Here is a 24,878-nt window from a genome sequence, read left to right as displayed (position 1 = left end):
ACTAGATAGATGCAAATGTGTTCCTTTATAAAGCCGGTTCAAGGATTCAAACCAGCCACCCTTCGCTCATAAGCTCGCTTCTCTAAGCATCCGCTGCCCCACCGTGTGCAGCAGGCGCGGGGGTCACTACAGATGATGGAGATGAGAGGATCTAGGAGACTAGGAGATGTTATATACCTTAACCCCTTTTTTCTTTATCTACTTTTTCTGTATTTTTCCTCCCATCCCAATTTAGTCGTTATGCCAATTTCCCCCTCCCCTTCCTGGTCGTTGCGCGCATTTCCCCCCCACTTGCCGGTCTAGGGAGCCCTGAAGTCTATCACATGCTTCCTCCGACACATGTGGAGACAGCCAGCCGCTTCTTTTCACCCGAGCGAGGACTCTCACTGGTGAAGTGTAACGCGTGGGAGGATCACACTACCCTCCCCAGTTCCCTCCCTCGCTGTGCAGGCGCCCTGACCGACCTGTAGGAGTCACTGTTTACAACAACCAGGACCCACCCCACCGGCTTTCCACCCGCTGACACTGCCAATTGTGTCAGCACGGACGACCGACCAAGCCGGAGGTACCGCTGGCAGTTGGATTAGATCCCACCGTCTCTGCGGTGTTAGACAGACGCTTAGTCCGCTGTGCTACCCGGCCGCCCTTATATACCTTAACCCTTTCACTACCACACTACAAACGGTCACCAGTCTGTAGTGTGGTAGTGAAAGGGTTCACCTTCTGTAGTGTGGTTGTGAAAGGGTTAACCATTTGTCATGTGGCAGTGAAAGGGTTAACCTTCTGTATTGTCACAGTGAAAGGGTTAACCCTTTGTTAGTGTGGGTAGTGAAAGGGTTAATGCTCATCTAGTGGCCCTGGAGGGTCCAGTCCAGTGGTTTCTATAAGAGGATACATCACAGTGCGATCAGGGGCTCTCATTTCCCCACGACGATGGGACCTTTTGATGTATTCAAAATGTTAATATGGCATACAGCTGGAATCCCTCCAATTATCATATTCATTACAGAAAGAGAGACGTATTAGGTGGGGGCAAAGTGCACCCACACTCGATTTATGAAAATAAGTGATAAGAAAAGGGACCGACTCAGGTGTGTGCGCGCGTGTGTGTGTGTACCAGAGCATTTGTTTTCCTATTGATGTGAGAATATGATATAATAAGCGTTGGCGTGTTTTTCCCCCAGAGACCTTTTAATTCACACCCAGAGCCGCCCACTAACACTTGATGGAACCTATTGATTACTCTGTTCCCGCGATGAGAAGCCACAAAACACTCACTTATGGTTTAGTGCATGTCTGTCTGGGTGTGTGTGTGTGTGTGTGCATGTGCGCACATGTGCGACTGTGCATTAGGTAGGCAATACTGCAGCACTGTGGTGCCTTACTGAATGAATGAATGAATGAAAACTTTATTAACAGATTGCAGAATGGGTACAGTACAGTACAGCTCAATACATACAATTGTTAAGGGGATGCAGACCAGAGAAAGACTTTTGTCTTGTTTACATCAGGGTCCCCCATTTTCAATTCATCGTAACATATAATATGACATACATGACATACAGATAGACAGTACTGCTACATCTATACATTTATGACATACCAGATTTGCAATTACAGTACTGTTTGTGATACAAAAAGAGTCCAGAAAGAAAAGAGTATATACATTAGGCGTAGAAACTGTACATTGGATTGGGTAGGTGGGGGTGGGGGGGGACTGTACATTGGAGGTGGTTGGGTGGGTGGGGGGGGGGGTTGGGTAGGAGGGGGGGGGGGGGGGGGGGGGGTTGGGTAGGAGTGGGGGGGGGGGGGGGTTGGGTAGGAGGGGTGGGTGGGGACTGTACATTGGAGGTGGTTGGGTGGGTGGGGGGGGGGGGGTTGGGTAGGAGTGGGGGGGGTTGGGTAGGAGGGGTGGGTGGGGGACACTGTACAACTGTACAAACAACACTGTACATTGGATTATTAACAAGACCATACTTGGTAATTTACTGTACATTGGAGGGGGTTGTGTTCGGACATTTATAGGGGCCAGTTTCGAGTTGCAGTCTCCCTTAGGTGTTTTTTTAGAGTGTTTTTGAAAGTGGGTAGTGATTCACATTCCTTTACAGCTTTGGGTAGGGCGTTCCACATTGATGTGGCATAATTGCGAAACGTGTTTAGTCCCTTGTTTGAGCCGAATCTGGGTTTAACATGATTTGTGGAGCTCCCTCTGGTGTTGTGATCGTGGTATTCACTGACCTTTGGGAAGTATTTTGTCATGTACATGGGTACCTTGGTCGTGTAGTGTATCTTGTAGACCAGGCCCATTGCAAGTTGCTGTACTCTGTCGTCTACTCTAAGCCATCCTAGGTTGTCAAAGTGGGCAGGGGTGAGGTGGGTTCTAGGAGTAAGGTCAAGCAGTAGTCTGACCAGTTTGTTTTGAGATGTTTGTAATTTTGTTTTTAGCGCCTTTGAGGTGCTTTGGTACCATGAGGTGCAAGCATAGTCGTAGTACCCTTGAATGAGTGCTCCTGCTAGAGTCTTCAGGGTATTCTTGTTTACCAGTGAGGAGATCCGGTACAAGAAACGAGTTCGTTGGTTGACTTTTTTTATTACATTGGATGCCATTTTGTCACAGGAAAGATTTGCCTCTAGGATGGAACCCAGGTAGGTAATATCTTCTTTCCTTGTGACAATATTGTCACCCACTGTAACTGAGAAGCCGTCGGTCTTGCTGAGTTTGTTATTTGAACCGAAGAGAATGGACTCTGTTTTGCCCATGTGTAATGATAGTTTGTTATCAGCGAGCCATATGCAGATTTTGCCTAGTTCTGAGCTGAGGGTTTTTTCAACCTGTAACTTGTTCTTGTCAGAGACCAGCAGGGCTGAGTCGTCCGCAAACAGGAACAAGTTGCAGTCACAAGCTGACGACATGTCATTTGCATAAATTAGGAACAGTAGCGGACCTAGTATGCTTCCTTGTGGAACACCACAGTTTACTGTGAGGGGGGGGGATAGGGTACCGTTTACCTCCACCATCTGCTCTCTCCCCTCCAGGTAGGATTGCATCCAGCTCATTGATAGACTATCAAAACCAATTGCTTTTAGCTTGTCAATCAGAATGGTGTGATTGACAGTGTCGAAGGCCTTTTGTAGGTCCAGCATGACCATGCCGCAGTATTTGCCCACGTCCACCTCTTGTTTGATGTGGTCGTTTAAATAGAGAAGGCATGTGTCAGTGGAGTGGGATGTTCTGAAGCCAGATTGGAATTCGTAGATTAGATTTTTTTCCGCAAGGTATTTTTCGACCTGTTCGTATACAATTTTTTCCATGACTTTCGAGATGGAGGTAAGGATAGAAACAGGGCGGTAGTTGCCTGGGTCTAATTTACTGCCTTTTTTGTGCAGAGGGGTCACTCTCGCAATTTTGAAGTCCTTGGGGACGTGTCCCTGTTTTATGGAGAGGTTTATTATGTGTGTGATGACTGGGGTGATGGCGGCTGCTGAGTCTCTGAGGAATTTGGAGGGGATGTTGTCATGGCCAGTGGCCTTGTTGGGTTGGAGGGCGTTCAGTTTTTTGAGTACCTCATCTGTTGTTACCATTTCCAGTTTGAAGTCGTCTTTGTGGACCCCTAGGTTCTTGTAGTATGCTACTATGTGTTCTACCCCATAATGCCCTGAGTGGGAGGGTAGTTTGTTTACCAGTGTTGTGGCTATGTTTGTGAAGAAACTATTTAAGTAATTGGCTACATCCAGCTTTTCTGTGATGAGCGTGTTGTCCGTCTTTATGTTTATGTTTGAGAATCTGGTTTTAAGTTTTTTACTGCAGCCTAGTTGGTTATATATATATATATATATATATATATATATATATATATACTAACTGTATCAATGCCAAGATAACACCATGTCCTTTTTTTTCTCTCCTCTGTGTTTTAAAGGTTAGAGGGCTATTATGATACGTACAATACAACCAGTGAATTGTCCTATTCAAAAAGAACAATATCTAGGCTTACCTCATTTGAAAATGTATAAATTATTTTCTAATTATACTCTATTCTAATCCCACCCCCAATAATTAGAGAAGGAAAGGGGTAATGTGCAAAACATTACAACACACAAGCCTTCCTTCAACGTTTTTAAGACAAAGTTAATTTTGCCCTCTTGCCTGTGCAGTACTAGTATGGACTTAATATTGATGTAAGTTATTGATTTTCAAGTAAGCATGCACTTACCTCAAGACACATTATGAATCACGTATAAAGTGTTTTAAGACGACAAACCCCCACCCTACACACATCTAATAAAAATATTATTAATACTTTTTTTAAACACACACACACACACACACACACACACCACCCCCCCCCCCAGTGGTCCCGACTCCCCACCTCCTCTGCTGGATGTCCTGGTAGAGGGCGCGCTTCTGCAGCCGCCAGGCCTCTCTCTCCTGGGAGGTGGAGTCGCAGCTGTAGTAGTGCAACAGGAAGGGCCACACCTCGCCGCGGATAGACGGGTCGATACCACCGAAGAAGATGGCCTGAGGGGGGGGGGGGGGGGTTAGGGCAAACACAGTATGTGTACAGAGGGAACATTCCACAGGCATAGGGGCATAAAGGGCAAACAGAGGGCACACAGGTGGTATAGACATCAGGTGATCAATCACTATACCGTAGATGGCTAATAGGAACAGTGGGCTTCTCACCCGCTCCATATTTGACCGAATCCTGATTACAATGATTTTAAGTGGACTTAACGGTTATTTCATTTCCATTTACTGGGAAAGAAAATGTGTATTAAAAATACTACCAGGCCCTATTCAGCATAAATGCTGGTTTTCAGAGGGTTCCTGTCCTGCAGAGGGGATTAAAGAAGAGGACATTATTGTAGAGAAGTAATAACAACGCTACTTATTATGGTAATGTTATAATCTAGTTGTCTTCTTTTGAATTGTGGTTTGGTTTAGAATGATCCGTTTACAATAGATGTCATCATCCATGCGCTGAAAGTATAAATCATAAACAAAACAGATTCGCCACTAATGAAAATTCTATGAAAACACATAGATTATGCAGTGTTACCGTACATATATATATTTTTTAACTTTTATTTATAGTATTTTCAGCTTTTTCTGGTCACGCAGGGCCTTTTGGCCACGCAGGACCGACAGAGGAGAGAGGGTGAAACGGGAGGCGAAGAGGGGAAGACATGCGGCATATGGCCACCGGGTGTGGGAATTGGAAACGAACCCGGGGCGACCGCTTCGCGACTCAGCGCGCTATGTGGTGTGCTACTGGAGCGCCCCTGTGTTACCGTACATATTAACCTATTAAATAACTCTCACAACAAAACACAACCCCACAATTCATATTATGAGAGTGCCATATTGTGGTTATTGGCACAGTTGACAATAAACCACCATATGTGACCATGTGTACACAGTATGCTATTGCTTTCATACAACCATGTTTTACATATGTGTTCCTTTCATACTTAAGATTAAACAGACCAAAAGTTTTATTTTCTTCCACCAAAAACAATTAGTTGCATGTTATTAAGCAATCTAAGGTACAGTGCCAGTTCCTCTACTGCAGCATCCAATCACAGTGCACGTTTAGAAAAAAAAAATGCTGTATAATGCCATGTGTAGTCATTATATAATCAGAGAATTCAGCCAAACTGGATTATAATTATTTAACTTTTTATTTGTAGGTGTATAAATTCTCTGTTCAACCGTGATCTTACCAGAAACAGCAAAACAGACTCAGCGTTTCACGCGCGTCAACAGAAATCATGAAATTGATATCCACAATAGGATAATGATGGCTAAACTGCAGCTCTTCAGAAGCACACCTTGTACATTGTACATATGTCTATACCGAACACTGTGACCTCATTTTCTTCTTCTAAATTACATGCTATACTATGTTATTTGATACTATCTTGTCTAGCACAGTCTCTGGAGCGTAACAGTAAGAAGCATTTTGTATGAAAGTATTCTGTACTTCTGTATGACAACTATTAAAGAAACTTGAAACTTGTAATGGCTGTGTCCTGGGAGGACAGTGCTCGCCTGTAATGGTTGTGTCCTGGGAGGACAGTGCTCGCCTGTGTCCTGGGAGGACAGTGCTCGCCTGTAATGGTTGTGTCCTGGGAGGACAGTGCTCGCCTGTAATGGTTGTGTCCTGGGAGGACAGTGCTCGCCTGCAATGGTTGTGTCCTGGGAGGACAGTGCTCGCCTGCAATGGTTGTGTCCTGGGAGGACAGTGCTCGCCTGTAATGGTTGTGTCCTGGGAGGACATTGCTCGCCTGTGTCCTGGGAGGACAGTGCTCGCCTGTAATGGTTGTGTCCTGGGAGGACAGTGCTCGCCTGTAATGGTTGTGTCCTGGGAGGACAGTGCTCGCCTGTAATGGTTGTGTCCTGGGAGGACAGTGCTCGCCTGTAATGGTTGTGTCCTGGGAGGACAGTGCTCACCTGTAATGGCTGTGTCCTGGGAGGACAGTGCTCGCCTGTAATGGCTGTGTCCTGGGAGGACAGTGCTCGCCTGTGTCCTGGAAGGACAGTGCTCGCCTGTAATGGCTGTGTACTGGGAGGACAGTGCTCGCCTGTAATGGCTGTGTACTGGGAGGACAGTGCTCGCCTGTGTACTGGGAGGACAGTGCTCGCCTGTGTCCTGGGAGGACAGTGCTCGCCTGTGTCCTGGAAGGACAGTGCTCACCTGTAATGGCTGTGTCCTGGGAGGACAGTGCTCGCCTGTAATGGCTGTGTCCTGGGAGGACAGTGCTCGCCTGTAATGGCTGTGTCCTGGGAGGACAGTGCTCGCCTGTAATGGTTGTGTCCTGGGAGGACAGTGCTCGCCTGTAATGGCTGTGTCCTGGGAGGACAGTGCTCGCCTGTAATGGTTGTGTCCTGGGAGGACAGTGCTCGCCTGTAATGGCTGTGTCCTGGGAGGACAGTGCTCGCCTGTAATGGTTGTGTCCTGGGAGGACAGTGCTCGCCTGTAATGGTTGTGTCCTGGGAGGACAGTGCTCGCCTGTAATGGTTGTGTCCTGGGAGGACAGTGCTCGCCTGTAATGGCTGTGTCCTGGGAGGACAGTGCTCGCCTGTAATGGTTGTGTCCTGGGAGGACAGTGCTCGCCTGTAATGGCTGTGTCCTGGGAGGACAGTGCTCGCCTGTAATGGCTGTGTCCTGGGAGGACAGTGCTCGCCTGTAATGGCTGTGTCCTGGGAGGACAGTGCTCGCCTGTAATGGTTGTGTCCTGGGAGGACAGTGCTCGCCTGTAATGGCTGTGTCCTGGGAGGACAGTGCTCGCCTGTAATGGTGGTGTCCTGGGAGGACAGTGCTCGCCTGTAATGGTTGTGTCCTGGGAGGACAGTGCTCGCCTGTAATGGTGGTGTCCTGGGAGGACAGTGCTCGCCTGTAATGGCTGTGTACTGGGAGGACAGTGCTCGCCTGTGTCCTGGAAGGACAGTGCTCGCCTGTAATGGCTGTGTACTGGGAGGACAGTGCTCGCCTGTAATGGCTGTGTACTGGGAGGACAGTGCTCGCCTGTGTCCTGGGAGGACAGTGCTCGCCTGCCACTTGATGGTAAATGGAGGAAACATGTGGGCCACAGTCTCAACTGCCAGTGAGTCATCTCAGCTCCGTGGTAAACCTTGACAGAGCCGATCGCACAGAACTCATATGACTCACACAGGAGGTTTGGCCAAGGCCAATATCAAACCCCCCAATCATTTACAGAGATGCGTGGGTACTGATTAACACTGAAAGTTACTCGACTTTGAGGTCGACTTTTGAGAGTTTCAAAGTACAGTTGTAGAGATATGAAAAGACAGTTAAAGGTGCGACAGATGTTTGGGCTTTTTCACTGGCCACAAATACACCCTTTTCTCCCTAACAATAACACTTTTTAGAACAACGTCCCACATTATTATAGTTTTGTATTTTTCATTTGTTTTTAGATTTCTGTTCTCAATTCAGTTTCGTTTCAGTAAAGTCTCCAGAGTGGGTACATATGCTCATGCTTGCTTTGTTGACAAATTTGACCAAATTGACCAATGTAAATATCTTTTCACACCTAGTTTTAGTTTTTAGTTTCGTTTTAGTTAACTATAACAACCTTAACACACACACACACACACACACACACACACACCTTGCGCAGCTTGTACTCTTCCTCGACCTGCCCGTGTTGGTTGAGGTGGCGCAGCCAGGTGGTGACGTCCAGCCGTCGGTAAAGCTTCTCCTCTGGGTGGGTCTCTGCCGAGGGCAGGGTGGGCCTCCTGATGGAGAACTGCATACACGACTTCTCATCCGACACCTGCTGGAGGAGAGAGAGAGTGAGAGGGGGGCAGCAGACAGATGAATGTCTTTATAATGCAATGGAGGGGAGGTAGTGTGCAAAAAGAAGTTCTAGTGATAACTGGTGTCAGAGATTCCATCAAACACTGAAAAAGGCTTCTAAAGCGTCTGCATACCATCTCCCCAGCTCTCCGGGCCATACAGAACATTTTCCTGCAGTTTGTATCTTTGTTGTCTGTTACAATTTTCATTGATTTCACAAACCTATTTCATATTTACATTTTGTCATTTAGCTGATGCTTTTATCCAAAACAACTAACAAGTTGTGTACAACAAGTCAGCAGGAGGGGTACAACTCTGGCAGCTAAGTGTCAGTGGTATCGTTTGTGAAACAGTGTTTGTGCTACACTTGCGAGTGCATAGTAGTATAGACATAATTAGCATAGTAAGTAGTAGTATACGGTAGGCATAGTACATAGTAGAGAGTAGTATAGACATACAGTAGTAGCAAAGTAGATAATAGTAAAAGAAGGTTTGGATATTGATTGAAGAGGTTTGTTTTTAGTTGCCGGTGGAAGATTGGGCAGGTTTCAGCTGTCCTGACTGTGGTGGAGACTATTGTTAGAGACCATTGACCGGACCATGAGATGGACACTTAATTTCAGGCGCCACTTAAAAGGAAAGCAGTTCTAAAAGTTCTCCATGAAACTACAAATACAAAGCTTCACTCAGAGTTGAGGAAACTGCCATAAAATGTCTATGGGGTAGGAGTAAAGATAAAGAATATCTATGGTGTAAGTGTAAAGATAAAGAATATATATGGGGTAAGTGTAAAGATAAAGAATATATATGGGGTAGGAGTAAAGATAAAGAATAGCTATGGCGTAAGAGTAAAGATAAAGAATAGCTATGGCGTAAGAGTAACGATAAAGAATATCTATGGGGTAGGAGTAAAGATAAAGAATATCTATGGCGTAAGAGTAAAGATAAAGAATATCTATGGCGTAAGAGTAAAGATAAAGAATATCTATGGAGAGTAGGGGAAACTGGTGGTGTTGCGGAAATATTGAGGGACATTTTCTCTCCTTTCTCTCCAGACGCACACTGTTCCAAAACATTTCACTTAAAATACAAATACAAATATTGTAGATACATAATTCATGTAATCACAAAATACGCTGTAAATAAAGTGCTGTGTTTGATACATACAATAAATACATAGGCCTATCATTAATATATGTTAAACTACACTATAAGTTATGTTTCTAGGCCCTGGCACTACAGAAATATGTAAGTCTGTTACATTCATTTATTACTGATGATGACGTAATGAGGGGTGTCCTGATTCCTAGGTAAATATTTCAACCCCTTCCCCTTATTGCACCTTTGAAGTGCCACTACCCAGTCAAAGGCACTCCAAAACTAGGGGTAGGGTCAAGGGAAGGGAATTGGGATTGGGCCAAAGAATATAAGATAAGATTGATCCCCTTGGGGAAATCCATCTATCTATGGGGTAGGGGTAAAGATAAAGAATATCTATCGGGTAGGGATACAGATAAAGAATATCTATGGGGTAGGGGTAAAGATAAAGAATATCTATGGGGTAGGGGTAAAGATAAAGAATATCTATGGGGTAGGGTTAAAGATAAAGAATATCTATGGGGTAGGGATAAAGATAAAGAATATCTATGGGGTAGGGATAAATATGGTGTAGGATTAAAGATAAATAATATCTATGGGGTAGGGTTAAAGATAAAGAATGTCTATGGGGTAGGGGTAAAGAATATCTATGGGGTAGGGATAAAGATAAAGAATATCTATGGGGTAGGGGTAAAGAATATCTATGGGGTAGGGATAAAGATAAAGAATATCTATGGGGTAGCGGTAAAGATAAAAGCTGAGAAAATACCACTCCAACTGAGTGAAAATAATTCATAACTAAACTTCCCCACAAGAGGTCAAAGTGAACTTGGCTCTGTGATCCGACCTGGTCTTTGAGCTGTGTCTCCCTGCAGCACTTCCACTGTTGGAAAACCTCTGCCAGCTTGTCCAGACCAGTGTGGTGGAAGTGGAGGATCTTATACTGGCTCTCCCTGCTGGCTATCACCAGCTGGCCGCTGGTACAGGCCTCATCACTGCAACAAGAGGCTGGTTAAAGCTCAGGGAACCAGAGGCACAAATCATGTTTTTTTTTAAGTTGAAGTAACACACACAACTCAGACAGTTAGACTATATTCAGGAGAACAGCAATTTTTTCCCATTGACTTTCACATAAACTGTCTTTATTTTAGCTTTTTAATAGCAATAATTTCCTTTCAGACAATACTATTTAGTCAATTTGTCATCATAAACAAAATAAACTGTCCTTAGGTGTATTGTTACAAGCATGTAAGGTCAGCTTGTGAGGTCACACAGTAACAAGACAACATGACCCCTCTCCTTGACCTCTCTGACTTTTTGACCCCTCCGGCTGACCTGAAGAAGAGTCTCAGCGATCTCATGTGACCCAGGTCCACCCGGAACACTCCGCACAGCTGCTCCAGGGCCAGCACCTTCTGTTGCTCCTCCCACCGCATTCCCTGTGATTGGCCGCTGCTCTCTGAAGGGGCGTGGCTGTCCAGGCTGGAGGCAGAGCTGGCCGAGTGGGTCATGGACTCGTCGCACAGCTCCCTGGGAAACAGAAGAAGAAGGGTTGGGTTGTAGCAGAAGAGTGTTTTTTGTTTTTTTTTTTTTTTTTTTTTTGAGATTTTAGATTCTTGGTTGGATTGTAGGAAATTACATTTGAGAATGTAGTTTGTATTGTTGGAAAAAAGAGCCAAGATTTTGGATTGGAACATTTTCGAAAATTCAGAGTTAAACTGAAGTCAAATAGGACTGTGAGGTTCTGAAGGGCAGAAGCTGCTCTTGGTTCAATAAAATCAAATGAAAAGAAGAAAAACCTTGGACTCGTCTTTGTCCAACACCTGAGAAAGGAGGGAGACAAATAACAACAACAACACGTGTTTTGAAGCCTTTCCTTTACTCTTAGACCCTGACTCAGGGATACCGAGCCATTCTTCCAAAGGGGCCGTTAATATTGAATAGCAGCCTATATGTAGACGGTAGCCGGTGCTGTTTAGCCCGGTGATGAATGTGCAGACATATAGGCTTACCCCCCCGCTCAGTCTGGCCCTGTTGTTTTGTGTCTCAATATGGTTCCGCCAAGAGGCTGGGAATGGGAGGAATGCATGGAGGTTGCAGAGCACACACACACATGCACACACACACACACACAACAGACATCAGAGACATTTTACCCACACAGATCTCACACATACACACGCGCACACAGCAGACATCAGGGACATTGTGCACACAAATCTCACACAGACACGCACACAAGAGACATCAGGGACATGGTACACACACAAATCTCACTCATATGCACACACACACCGCAGACATCAAGAACGCTGTACACACACACAAATCTTTCTCTTGCCCTCTCTCCCTCTCCCACACACGCACACACACACACTGACTGCAGACATCAAGAACTTTGTACACACACAAATCATTCTCTCTTTCTCTCTCTCACACACACACACATCAACACACACAACCGGGCACACACATACCACACCAGACATCAGGAACTTTGTACACACACACAAATCACACAGTCTGCTGTCCAATTTCCCCTGTCATTCCCCCTTGGCCAGCATGTTGTTCCCAGCACTGTAACCTGAGCCTGGGGTTCACACACACGGCCAAATCAGTTCACACAGGCAACTACACACCAACGTGCTGCTAGCAGAGAGAGACCAGCATGCTAGCAGAGACACACACCAGCATGCTAGCAGAGAGACACATACACACCAGTGTGCTAGCAGAGAGACACATACACACCAGTGTGCTAGCAGAGAGACACATACACACCAGCGTGCTAGCAGAGAGAGACACACCAGCGTGCTAGCAGAGAGACACACACCAGTGTGCTAGAAGAGAGACACACACCAGTGTGCTAGCAGAGAGACACACCAGCGTGCTAGCAGAGACACACACCAGTGTGCTAGAAGAGAGACACACACCAGTGTGCTAGCAGAGAGACACACCAGTGTGCTAGCAGAGACACACACCAGCGTGCTAGAAGAGAGACACACACCAGCGTGCTAGAAGAGAGACACACCAGCGTGCTAGCAGAGAGACACACACCAGCATGCTAGCAGAGAGACACACACCAGCGTGCTAGCAGAGAGACACACACCAGCATGCTAGCAGAGAGACACACACCAGTGTGCTAGCAGAGAGACACACACCAGCATGCTAGCAGAGAGACACACACACCAGTGTGCTAGCAGAGAGACATACACACCAGTGTGCTAGCAGAGAGAGACACACACACCAGTGTGCTAGCAGAGAGACACACACCAGTGTGCTAGAAGAGAGACACATACACACCAGCGTGCTAGAAGAGAGACACACCAGTGTGCTAGCAGAGAGAGACACACACCAGCGTGCTAGCAGAGAGACACACACCAGTGTGCTAGCAGAGAGACACATACACACCAGTGTGCTAGCAGAGAGACACACACCAGCATGCTAGCAGAGAGACACACACCAGCGTGCTAGAAGAGAGACACACACCAGTGTGCTAGCAGAGAGACACACACCAGTGTGCTAGCAGAGAGACACACCAGCATGCTAGCAGAGAGACACACACCAGTGTGCTAGCTGAGAGACACACACCAGTGTGCTAGAAGAGAGACACACACCAGTATGCTAGCAGAGAGACACACACCAGCATGCTAGCAGAGAGACACACACCAGTGTGCTAGCAGAGACACACACCAGCATGCTAGCAGAGACACACACCAGTGTGCTAGAAGAGAGACACACCAGTGTGCTAGCAGAGACACACACCAGTGTGCTAGCAGAGAGACACACACCAGTGTGCTAGCTGAGAGACACACACCAGTGTGCTAGAAGAGAGACACACACCAGTATGCTAGCAGAGAGACACACACCAGCATGCTAGCAGAGAGACACACACCAGTGTGCTAGCAGAGACACACACCAGCATGCTAGCAGAGACACACACCAGTGTGCTAGAAGAGAGACACACCAGTGTGCTAGCAGAGACACACACCAGTGTGCTAGAAGAGAGACACACCAGTGTGCTAGCAGAGAGACACACACCAGCATGCTAGAAGAGAGACACACCAGTGTGCTAGCAGAGAGACACACACCAGTGTGCTAGCAGAGAGACACACCAGCATGCTAGCAGAGAGACACACACCAGCGTGCTAGCAGAGAGACACACACCAGCGTGCTAGCAGAGAGACACACACCAGCGTGCTAGCAGAGAGACACACACCAGTATGCTAGCAGAGAGACACACACCAGCATGCTAGCAGAGAGACACACACCAGTGTGCTAGAAGAGAGACACACCAGTGTGCTAGCAGAGACACACACCAGCATGCTAGCAGAGACACACACCAGTGTGCTAGAAGAGAGACACACCAGTGTGCTAGCAGAGACACACACCAGTGTGCTAGAAGAGAGACACACCAGTGTGCTAGCAGAGACACACACCAGCATGCTAGCAGAGAGACACACACCAGCATGCTAGAAGAGAGACACACCAGTGTGCTAGCAGAGAGACACACACCAGCATGCTAGAAGAGAGACACACCAGCGTGCTAGCAGAGACACACACACACCAGCGTGCTAGCAGAGAGACACACACCAGCATGCTAGCAGAGAGACACACACCAGTGTGCTAGCAGAGAGACACACCAGCGTGCTAGCAGAGAGACACACACCAGCATGCTAGCAGAGAGACACCAGCTTTGCTCCACCCGTTCCCGGCAGGCGTGCACGTGCACTGACCCCCTCACAAATGCACACCACACACACACACGCGGTAAACGTGCAAATGGACCATGGCTAATGACCACAATGCACTCTCAGACACGTCTCTAGACACACCAACACAGAGACACAGTCACACAGAGGTGGGATAAAACCACAGCAATACTTCAGTAATAAAATGATCTACTGAAAGACAGTAGATGAGGGGGATGGGGTTGGGGTGGAGTGGGGTTGGGGTGGGGTGGAGTGGGGTTGGGGTTGGAGTGGGGTTGGGGTTCGGGTGGAGAGGGGTTGGGGTGGAGCGGGGCTGGGCTGGGGGTGTTTACAGGCAGTGTTCTGATCACATTACGGGCATCTTCAAACATACCCCCCCCACCCCCCAAACACTCCTGTTCACCAATCCAATAAAACAACTCCACAAGTCAAACACGAGCGAGAGCGGCATATCGGCTCCCTAGGAGAAGCACAGGAGAGCAGACCTGATCCATTAAAAACCGGAATCAATCATGTCCAGCTAATCATTTTCCCTGCCAACAGATGGGGAAATAACAAGGCTGATCAATCCAGGCTGCCTGCTTTCCTCTGAGCCTCATGATTTACAGTCTTGTGTGTCACACACCACAAACCAGACCTGAGAGAGAGGGGGGGGGGGGGTGAGAGAGAGAGAGAGAGAGAGAGAGAGAGAGAGAGAGAGAGAGAGAAGCAGATATACAGTCCAATATACATATTGGACATTGCGAGACACTGCGATGGTGGTCAGACGTGGCTGTTTCTTAGGAACCCACTTAAATGTTGTTGTTTTATTTCCTTCACAAGAGCCTGATTAAGAGAAATGTGCCGTTTGTCAGGGTTTCTTCACTGAATAGAAAAATACACAAACTATATGAAAAAAGAAGTAAGTAAGAAGAATGACTCAAGCTCTTCCAGAGTGTGGACCTTTGTATAGTAAGTACTGTACTATACTCCTTAATAGTGATGCAAGCATCTACTAATATAGTGAAAACTGTTTTTACAACCTCCGTCAACGCCGCCTCTCTCCCTCTCTCCCTCTCTCCCCTTCTCTCCTCCCCCCCCCCCCCCCCCCCCCTTCCTGGGGGAAGAAGCTGTGGCATCGCTCTGAGAACCAGCACCAAGGGGCTACAGGTCCCCAGATACCCCCAGGCCCTTGCACCCTGACCTGGGGAGAACAGGGAGGCAATGAGGGGGGAGGATGCATATAGATTTGATAATGGTTTGGCTTGTGGATAAAAAAAAATAAGCCTAATTCAAAATGCTGATATATATATATATATATTTTTTTCAATAATTGTTCATAAACAATTACAAATGTAATCTCCTGCATCAAAGCCAACGCAGTGACAGGACTCATTTGTTTACATTTTGATTACATATTGCCCCTTGTTTTAAAGATTCTACCAGTATATTCAACATTTTGAACATTAATATAGCAGCAAATAACTATTTGCTATGTAAAGATGTAGTGAAGTAATGATGTCCTGAGCAGAGAACGACGTCACTCTCCCTCAGTGTTTGTTATTCCAGCTTCCCTATTCCAGTCCCTCCCTGTAAAACTGTTGGCCCTCCCTCTTCCCATTTCCCCGTGTGGAATGCACCTGATTGGATAAACGATAAGCTAGTTGATAGTTCCTCGTTTCTCATTTCCCCATTTTCAAAAAGAAAATGACGACTTGCTCACTTGTCAACTACCCCCTTTTCAACCTAAAATATGTTTCTGACAAAAAAAGATTTATGCGGACACTTCTTGATTCATATTTAACACTTTGGTTGCCTTGGGTTAAATTAATGATATACCATAGATTGCCAGCGCTATTTGTCTATGGAGAAAGTCCCCTTCTTTGCAGGGCTATAACTTTTTAAATTCTATTGCTACATTGCCATTATTAGGGCCCATTCAAAGTCCTATGTATTGTTCATTGTGTAGCAACGTTAAACTTTTTCATTCACATATTCATAGTAAAGTATGGTCTAATGTATAAGTATGTTTTCATCTCTTTCTGCAGCTTTCTCCAGAACGTGATATATAGCCCCAAATGCATTATATTGATGATGAAATACAGTTTGATGGCAATCAGCGCGATATAAAAAATTCCAACTAGACGTACTTCTAGAAGTTACTACACGTCATCTGATGTTGACCGGATGGGCGAGGGGGCGTTTATAATTCCGTGGGCAGCGTTATACCAATCATCTAATGTGGGTCAAATGTTGATAATAGCAGTTAGTATCTAAGACGGTAACGTTACACGCTAAAACTCACCCCAGTCTCCGCGCGCCGTTGGGCGATCATCGTCGAGTAGAAATTTTATCATTATGGGATATATTTTTACCCGGTCCATCTCCAGCTTGTATAATGGTATATACGTCCAAATCATGTTGTTTATCGAGTTATTGCCAATCGATCACCGTGTAGCGTGACGAGCCAGAGTCCCATGAACCATAGCGAGCGCCCGGAAGTACTACGGTCGTCATGACAACCTCTATTCAACATCCTGTGTGGCGATTGCGCCGATCGGCCACCAGATGGCGCTCCTGAACCGCCAGAGAGCTCAGTGGGTCCTGCTGGTGGATCTCAGGCCAGCAGAGGGGGAATATGAATCCGATCGCAGATTTTTGAAATATTGATATAAGGACGCTGTACAGCGTCCCCCGGCAACTTTAGCATGGCCAGCAAAGACGTGAAAAGACGTGTCCCGGCAGTCAAAGTGTTAATAATAATAATAATAATAATAATAATAATAATAATAATAATAATAATAATAATAATAATAGATCAAATTTATATAGCGCCTTTCATAGAACCCAAGGTCGCTTCACAATCTGGACAAAAAATAGGGCTAGGGAAATAGGGGGGGAAAAAAGGGGATTTGATCTGCAACGCCTAGTTTGACAGCTTGATCTGAATTGCGTGAGCCAGACGCCTCTACGCATGCTCCCTCGGTTGTGGGAACCAGGAAAACATGATGCCTCGCTCAAAGTAAACCGTTTTTTTCACCTAAATGGTTCACTAAAATATGTTTGACAACATTTAAGGCAATACATAGTTTCTTAGAAATACTTCCTTGATAATTACTTTGCTGAGAATGCAAAGGGAGGGGGAGGTGTTTGGCCGAAGCATAGACTGTATGTGCCCCTTTGTTTTGGTCCGAGATGCTAGTGACATCTAGTGGCTGAATCTGCGATACAGCACCTTTAATAGACATAGATTGTCAGTGGGCGATCAAATGCATTTTGATGAAGAAGGTAGGCCTAATTTAACAGGAAATCTACCCAGATCTCAGATATCTTATTCTAATGAGCTTTGAAAATGTATACGTTTTTACAAATGATCAAGGTTATCAAGAGAAGTTATCCTGACAAGTGAAGAGCCAAGATGGCGGCTGATGAGGTCAATAGCTTTTATGCCCGCTTTCACAGGGAGAACCAGGAGGTGCCAACCAAGGCTGTTCTCCCTGCTAACCTCCAACCCCTCACTCTCTCCCCCACCGATGTGTGTACTGCACTGAGCAGGACTAATGCACATAAGGCGGCTGGCCCTGATGGCATCCCCAGCCATGTGCTCAGGAACTGCGCTGAGCAGCTGGCCGAGGTCTTAGCTGACATCTTCAACCTGTCACTAGCCCAGGCAGTTGTCCCAGTGTGCTTTAAAACCACCTCCATCGTGCCAGTGTTGAAACACTCCTCTGCCACAAGCTTCAATGACTTCAACCCTGTTGCACTCACCCCTATTATCATGAAGTGCTTCAAGAGGCTGGTTTCTGGCTCACCTCAAATTCACCTCACAATCACCAATTCGCCTACTGTGAGAACAGGAGCATGGAGGACGCCATCTCCTCAGCACTACATTCCGCCCCCCCCCTCAGCTCAGCATTCAACAGCATCATCCCCTCGAAACTCATCTCCAAACCTGGTGCCCTTGTGGAAACCAAGGACCTCAACATTAACCCTTACCGTCGGTGGTGTGATAGTAAAGGGTTAACCTTCTGTAGTGTGGCAGTGACCTGCTGTTGTGTGGCAGTGAAAGGGTTAACCTTATATGTATTGTCGCAGTGAAGGGGTTAACCGTTTGGTAGTGTGGCAGTGAAAGGGATAACCCCTCTGTCTGCAACTGGATACTTGACTTCGTAACCAACAGACTCCAGTTTGTTAGGATAGACAATCTCACCTCCACCCTCACCCTGAACACCGGTGTCCCGCAAGGCCGTGTGCTGAGCCCCCTTCTCTACTCCCTCTTCACCCACGACTGCACTCCTATACATGGCACCAACACCATTATCAAGTTTTCAGATGACAACGGTGGTGGGCCTCATCAAAAACAATGATGAGTCGGCCTACAGGGAGGAGGTCCAGCACTTGGTCGCATGGTGTGCTGACAACAACCTGGCCCTCAACACCAAGAAGCTCATGGTGGACTTCAGGAAGACTAGAGTCGGCGTGCACACCCCTGCCCATATCAACAGGACAGAGGTTGAGCATCTCCGAGGACCTCGCTTGGACACTCAACACCTCATATTACGTATTTTACTTGTAGCTGCTACAATGAAATTAAGTTCATTTGGATGTAAACGCTCAATCAAAATGTTGTGTAAATCCACAAAGTCATTCTGTCCTCTATTGTCAATGGAGCAGTTTTGTCTCTTGGTGACATCACAGAGTAAGGTAGAGCTTCAATTGACCTATCTGAAGCCCAGGCCTCTTTTCTTGATCCTTAAATCACAACTGTTGATTTCTGTGGTTAGAGGGGAGCAATAGTTGTGATTGGAGAATCAAGAGTAGAGGGTGGGGTTTGAAATGGGTCCATTCTCTGGTGCCTAGCACTGGAATACATCTGTTCATGTTTACAAATATTCACAAGACTTTCATTTGAACCCTTTCAGTGGTATGTTTTTGGATAGCTTTCTCAGAATTCTATCTTACAGTTCTACAACTCAATAGCTTTCAATGGCCAGTAGCCAGTGACATCACCATTAGAATGTTCAGTTCTAATCGCAGTTTGTGGATTTGACAGACATCAGAGCTTGATAAGATAGTAGATATACAGTACCAGTCCAAAATATGTATACCGTATATAATGGAAATATCAAAAAGAATACCATATAGGATTTTCCTTTAAGTTTGCAAGTGAATTTTTCTTGTAATTTTAATCCCATATTGCCTAAACAATCTAGCTGAGAAAACACAAGTCATATACTACTAAACCTTTTATACGGATAGGGTCCTTAAGAAATGTCCTGCCTCAGCCTGGCTACCCCACACACAAGAATAAAAAGAACTTTAACAAACTGAGCAGTACATTAAATAGGCAGTATTCCTGGCTCCAATAATTACATAGCTAACTGATTAATTAAAGCCAATTGATTGCTTGTGACATCACTAAGTGCAATAATAATTGTTTAGGCTTGTTAATCTGAAGACTTCAAACCCTGGCCAAACAGAAAGGAGTACTGTACCTATGTAATTTCCCCCAGTGCCTAAATAACATTTTGAGGTGAGGTTTTCGTTGTCCTTTCAAACCTGTATCATCTAGAAAAATCTAGCTGAGAAACGCAAATCAAACCTTTTATAAGGATAGGGTCCTTAATAAAACTTTCCAACAGGACAACGCAATGCAAGCAACAGTGGTTTACTACACTACCATAAACTTATAATAGACCCGTTAAAACATGCAGTAACATCCTCTCTCTCTCCCTTTTCTTTCTCCCTCCCTCCCTCCCTCCCTCCCTCCCCCCTCCCTCCCTCTACTGAGTGATTCCAAGTGACATGTTTCCAGTTCCTGGCCCCTTTAACAGTGTCAATTAAAGCGAGGGAGAGAAGAGGGAGAGAAAAGAGAGATTGAGTGGGTTCCAGGGGCTTTTTGGACGCCACTCCGCTCTCCTCATTCCTCTAATCCGGAGAGCTGACATACAGCCCAGCACAACAACCCCGGGAGCACTGGAGAATCAAAGGGCTTCGCACACACACACACACACACACAGGCCCGTAGGAAGGAGAGGGGAAAGGGGGTGGTGAGAAGGACAAGAGAGAGAGAGAGAGAGAGAGAGAGAGAGAGAGAGAGAGAGAGAGAGAGAGAGAGAGAGAGAGAGAGAGATGATACAGTAGGTAGAAAACAGAAAGGAACAATATGGAGAAATGGAATAGAAAAGACAAAAGGTACTAAAGCTTTAGGAAGGAGAGAGAGAGATAAAGAGAAAGACAGAGAGTTCTTTTATTTTATTAAATTTTTTACATTGATCATATTCACCTACTGTGTTTGAAGCCTTGGAAATGTTGTATTGAAGTTAATTGGGGGAAAGCGAGAGAGAGAGAGAGAGAGAGAGAGAGAGAGAGAGAGAGAGAGAGAGAGAGAGAGAGAGAGAGAGAGAGAGAGGGAGAAAGAGGGAGAGAGAGAGAAGATAGCTGAAAGGTATGGAACACTGAACGCAAACGGAGAGAGATTTGGATGGAATACGAAGGCAGGAGGGTAGAAAGAATGGAAGAGATGAAGAAAGAGAAAGAGATATAACAAATAAAAAAGAACGAAAGGAGAAAAATAAAAGCGGGAGACCTGCACAGAGGACAAACACAGAGAGAGAGGTGGAGAGAAAAACTAACATCAGGGAACGAGGGATGGAGGGAGGAGGAGAAGGGCTTAGTAAAGGTTAGGGGCAGCGAAGGAGAAATGGCTGCCAAGTCACACACTCCGCCTGCACTTACAGCAAGCCGGGCTCTGAGAGTGTTTAATAGACTTAAACACATGCACGCACGTGCACACACACACACACTCTCTCTCCCTGCCTCACACATACACACACAAATGCATACTCTATCACATTCTCTCTCTCATACACACACACATTCTCTCTCCCTCCCTCACACACACACACAAACGCATACTCTATCACATTCTCTCTCTCTCATACACACACACACACACACACACACATTCTCGGCAGTGTTTCAGGCCAAATAGCGGTGTGTGGGAAAGGAGCTCGGAGGGAGTCGTAAGGGGAATGGCCGTGGGGTCAGCAAAGCAACACGATCGCTGTCCAGATGGCTCCCCCGATTAAAGTGTGGTCTCAGGCAAAGCTGTGGTTGTGGGTTCAACTCCCTCATAGGACACAGAGGAAGATAGTACCATAAATGCCTTTGGGATGAAGCCACCTGCTACATTAAGACCCATTTGAAGACAAGATATTTAAAAGGAGTCATATTATGTGTCTTTCTTTACTGTCATTTTACAGGGCTTCCTCGAGTCTGTGGAAGGCGTTGGTTACGCTGCTTCTTCCAGCACCTCTTTCTTCCCCTGTATTCAACACACCATTTTATGATGGCCACATTCTAAAATAATAATTTCCTTTCCTGCCTGGCTACCCCACACCCAAGAGTACCATAAATGATCAAATAAAGCAAATGTATTGCTTGCGACATCACAAAGTGCAATAATTATGAACCACTTGTTTAGACTTACTATTCTGAAGACTTCAAACCCTGGCCAAAGTATCTATGTAATTCAGTGCCAGAATGAATGAATGAATGAATGAATGAAAACTTTATTTAACAGATTGCAGAATGGGTACAATACAGTACGGCTCAATACACACAATTGTTAAGAGGATGCAGACCAGAGAAAGACGTTTGTCGTGTTTACATCAGGGTCCCCCATTTTCAATTCATATTGACATTTATGACATACTCAACATACATGACATTTATGGCATAGGGACATACAGGTATTTAGTACCGATACATTTGTGACATATACAGTATTCAAATATACAGTACTGTTACCCATAGATCCTGACAGAGTATATACATAAATGGGGAGGGGACTGTACATTAGGAGGGGGTGGGTGGGTGGGAGAGAAATATACATACGGCGGGGAGAGAATATATACATTCCAGTGCCTAAATAATGTTTCAGACTGCCAAATCCATACAAATACTACCCATCTTTTCCATGTCCATGTCCCCTTTAATTGTGTGGGGACCTCTCTTGTGCAAAGTGCAAATAACTTCTAGTTGAATCGTATCTACCTGCTTCCCACTTCCTCTCAGATATGTACAGTGGGTCCCCAGCTCAGCCTCATGAACCAGCGCCCCTAGCGTCAATTATTTTCTCTTTGGCTCCACCATGTGGCGGCTTAGGGCAATTGCAGCCCACCTTGAGAAAAAAAGCATGTTGTACTTCCATCAACTTAGACTTCAAATTAGACACTGCAAATCGCTCGACATTTAAACATTTAGACAGGACAGGTCACAAATTAGAATAATAACACAAATCAAATCAAGTTGCCTAGGATAAGAGTAGAGTAAAATAAAATAGGATAAAATGAAATGAAATAAAATATACAGAAATAAATACAGTAAGAATATACTGAGCATGGGGTAAACAATTTGGTCAATATAATTATAATTTAAATCTAACTAAGTGAAATATGAAATATATATTCCAGTATTCAGTGTAACTAGGTGCAGTATGCTTTAGGTAGTGTATTTTCCTCCTTGGGTTCCAATAAGACTTAGATCAATGTCTGGCAGCCGTCGCTGCCCCCTGTTGTGGAGCCTGGAGGCCGCTAGTCGCGTCCTCCTGCCACTATTGAGCTGCCGCTCTGTGCTCAGTGATGCAGTGAGGCACAGTGATGCATTATATAGTCTGATGGCTGTTGGAATGAAGGACTTCCTGTGCCGTTCAGTGCTGCATTTGGGTAGTGTGAGCCTAGCACTGAACATGCTCCTCCTGTCAGCCAAGTCTGTGTATAGTGGATGGGTGGGGTTTTCCCTGATGGCCTGGAGCTTAGCGAGGCTCCTCCTCTCCGCCACCCTCGCTAGAGAGTCCAGCTCAACCCCAACCACGCTGCTGGCCTTCCTGACCAGCTTATCCAGCCTGGTTGTGTCCACTGCTCTCAGTCCGCTGCCCCAGCAGGTCACAGCGTACAAGAAGGCGCCCGCCACCACCGACTCATAGAACATCCTCAACATCCTTGTACAGACATTGAAGGATCTCAGCCTTCTGAGGAAGTAGAGTCGGCTCTGGCCCTTCTTGTATAGTGCTTCTGCATGTTTTGACCTGTTCAGTTTGTTGTCGATGTGCACACAGAGGTATTTGTACACCTCAACCATGTCCACATCAACTCCCCTGATGGAAACGGGGGTCACGGGTGCACTCCTCCTCCTCCCCAGCTCCACAACCAGTTCCTTGGTCTTCGCCACATTTAGCTGCAGGTGGTTTTTGTCGCACCATGTGACAAAGTCCGCTACGAGTTCCCGGTATTCCCTCTCGTCACCGTCCTTTATACATCCCACTATCGCAGAGTCATCAGAAAACTTCTGAAGGTGGCAGGACTCTGACCGATAGTGGAAGTCGTTGGTGTAGACAGTGAAGAGGAAGGGAGAGAGGACTGTCCCCTGCGGGGCCCCGGTGTTGCTGACCAGTCTGTCTGACACACAGCTCCGTAGGCGCACGTACTGTGGTCTTCCCGTCAGATAGTCCACAACCCAGGACACCAGGGGGGCCTCTACTTGCATCGCCTCCAACTTCTCACCCAGTAGCCCAGGCCTTATGGTGTCGAAAGCACTGGAGAAGTCAAAGAACATGATTCTCACAGTGCTCCCCGGCTTGTCTAGGTGAGTGTAGGCTCGGTTCAGCAGGTAGATGACAGCATCCTCTACCCCCAGTCGGGGCTGGTAGGCGAACTGGAGTGGGTCTAGGTGGGGTTTGGTCACCGGGCGGAGTTGCTCCAGGACTAACCTCTCCATGGTCTTCGTTATATGAGAGGTTAGAGCCACCGGCCTGTAGTCCTTGGACGTGCTGGGACGCGGGCACTTGGGGACAGGGACCACACAGGAGGTTTTCCACAGTGTCGGGACTCTATGCAGCCTCAGGCTCATATTGAATATGAACTGGAGCACATCACACAGCTGAGAGGCACAGGTTTTGAGTTATATAGAGTAGCAGCACTGTAGACTGTTTATATAGAGTAGCAGCAGTGTAGACTGTTTATAGAGTGTAGCAGCACAGGGGTGTCGTTCTGGTATGGCAAGGTATGGCACTCGCCATACCTTGGCAAATAAAAAAAAAATATATATATATATTTTTATATTACAATTTTATTTATGTTGATTTGGATTTCGAATGTCAACATTATGAACGAAGCTTTGAACTATTCGGTACGCGTGAATATTAAAGGCAACCAACTTGTGTTCGGCTTTTCTCTGATTGGCCGCGCCCCCCCGCCCCCAAGCGCAGTCGTCCCACGTCCCAAATGAAATCCAAGGAGCGCAAGCGAGCGGCAGCGCGGGCAACCAACTTGTGTACCATGGGCTGCTGTTCCAACGCACTTGTGTTGGGCTGCTGTTTCACTCGTGTATAAACAAAGCCCATACAGTTATGAAATGCGCTGAACTAGAAAGCGTAACGTTATTATGTTTCGCGTTTTTAACAACCAACTACCAGATTCACTCGTGTATAAACAAAGCCCATACAGTTATGAAATGCGCTGAACTAGAAAGCGTAACGTTATTATGTTTCGCGTTTTTAACAACCAACTACCAGATTCACTCGTGTATAAACAAAGCCCATACAGTTATGAAATGCGCTGAACTAGAAAGCGTAACGTTATTATGTTTCGCGTTTTTAACAACCAACTACCAGATTCACTCGTGTATAAACAAAGCCCATACAGTTATGAAATGCGCTGAACTAGAAAGCGTAACGTTATTATGTTTCGCGTTCCATTGATTAACG

General features: G+C 46.0%; 1 protein-coding gene across 1 annotated transcript in view; it reads right to left on the bottom strand.

Moving 5' to 3' along the window:
* The window catches only part of tbc1d16 (TBC1 domain family, member 16), an 81,328-nt gene that overhangs the window by 17,583 nt on the left and 38,867 nt on the right, over positions 1-24,878 (bottom strand). The window contains exons 5-8 of the mRNA XM_084328962.1: positions 10,758-10,952; positions 10,270-10,417; positions 8,137-8,301; positions 4,371-4,519 (exon numbers count right to left, since the gene is read on the bottom strand). Coding sequence (XP_084185088.1) covers positions 4,371-4,519; positions 8,137-8,301; positions 10,270-10,417; positions 10,758-10,952 — 657 coding nt within the window. The remainder of the gene's footprint in view (positions 1-4,370; positions 4,520-8,136; positions 8,302-10,269; positions 10,418-10,757; positions 10,953-24,878) is intronic.

Source organism: Notolepis coatsorum (genome assembly GCF_963971535.1).
Source record: "Notolepis coatsorum genome assembly, chromosome: 14".
Lineage (NCBI taxonomy): Eukaryota > Metazoa > Chordata > Actinopteri > Aulopiformes > Paralepididae > Notolepis > Notolepis coatsorum.
The sequence above is the reverse complement of the archived record's forward strand: the minus strand, read 5'-3'. Positions and strand labels throughout refer to the sequence as shown.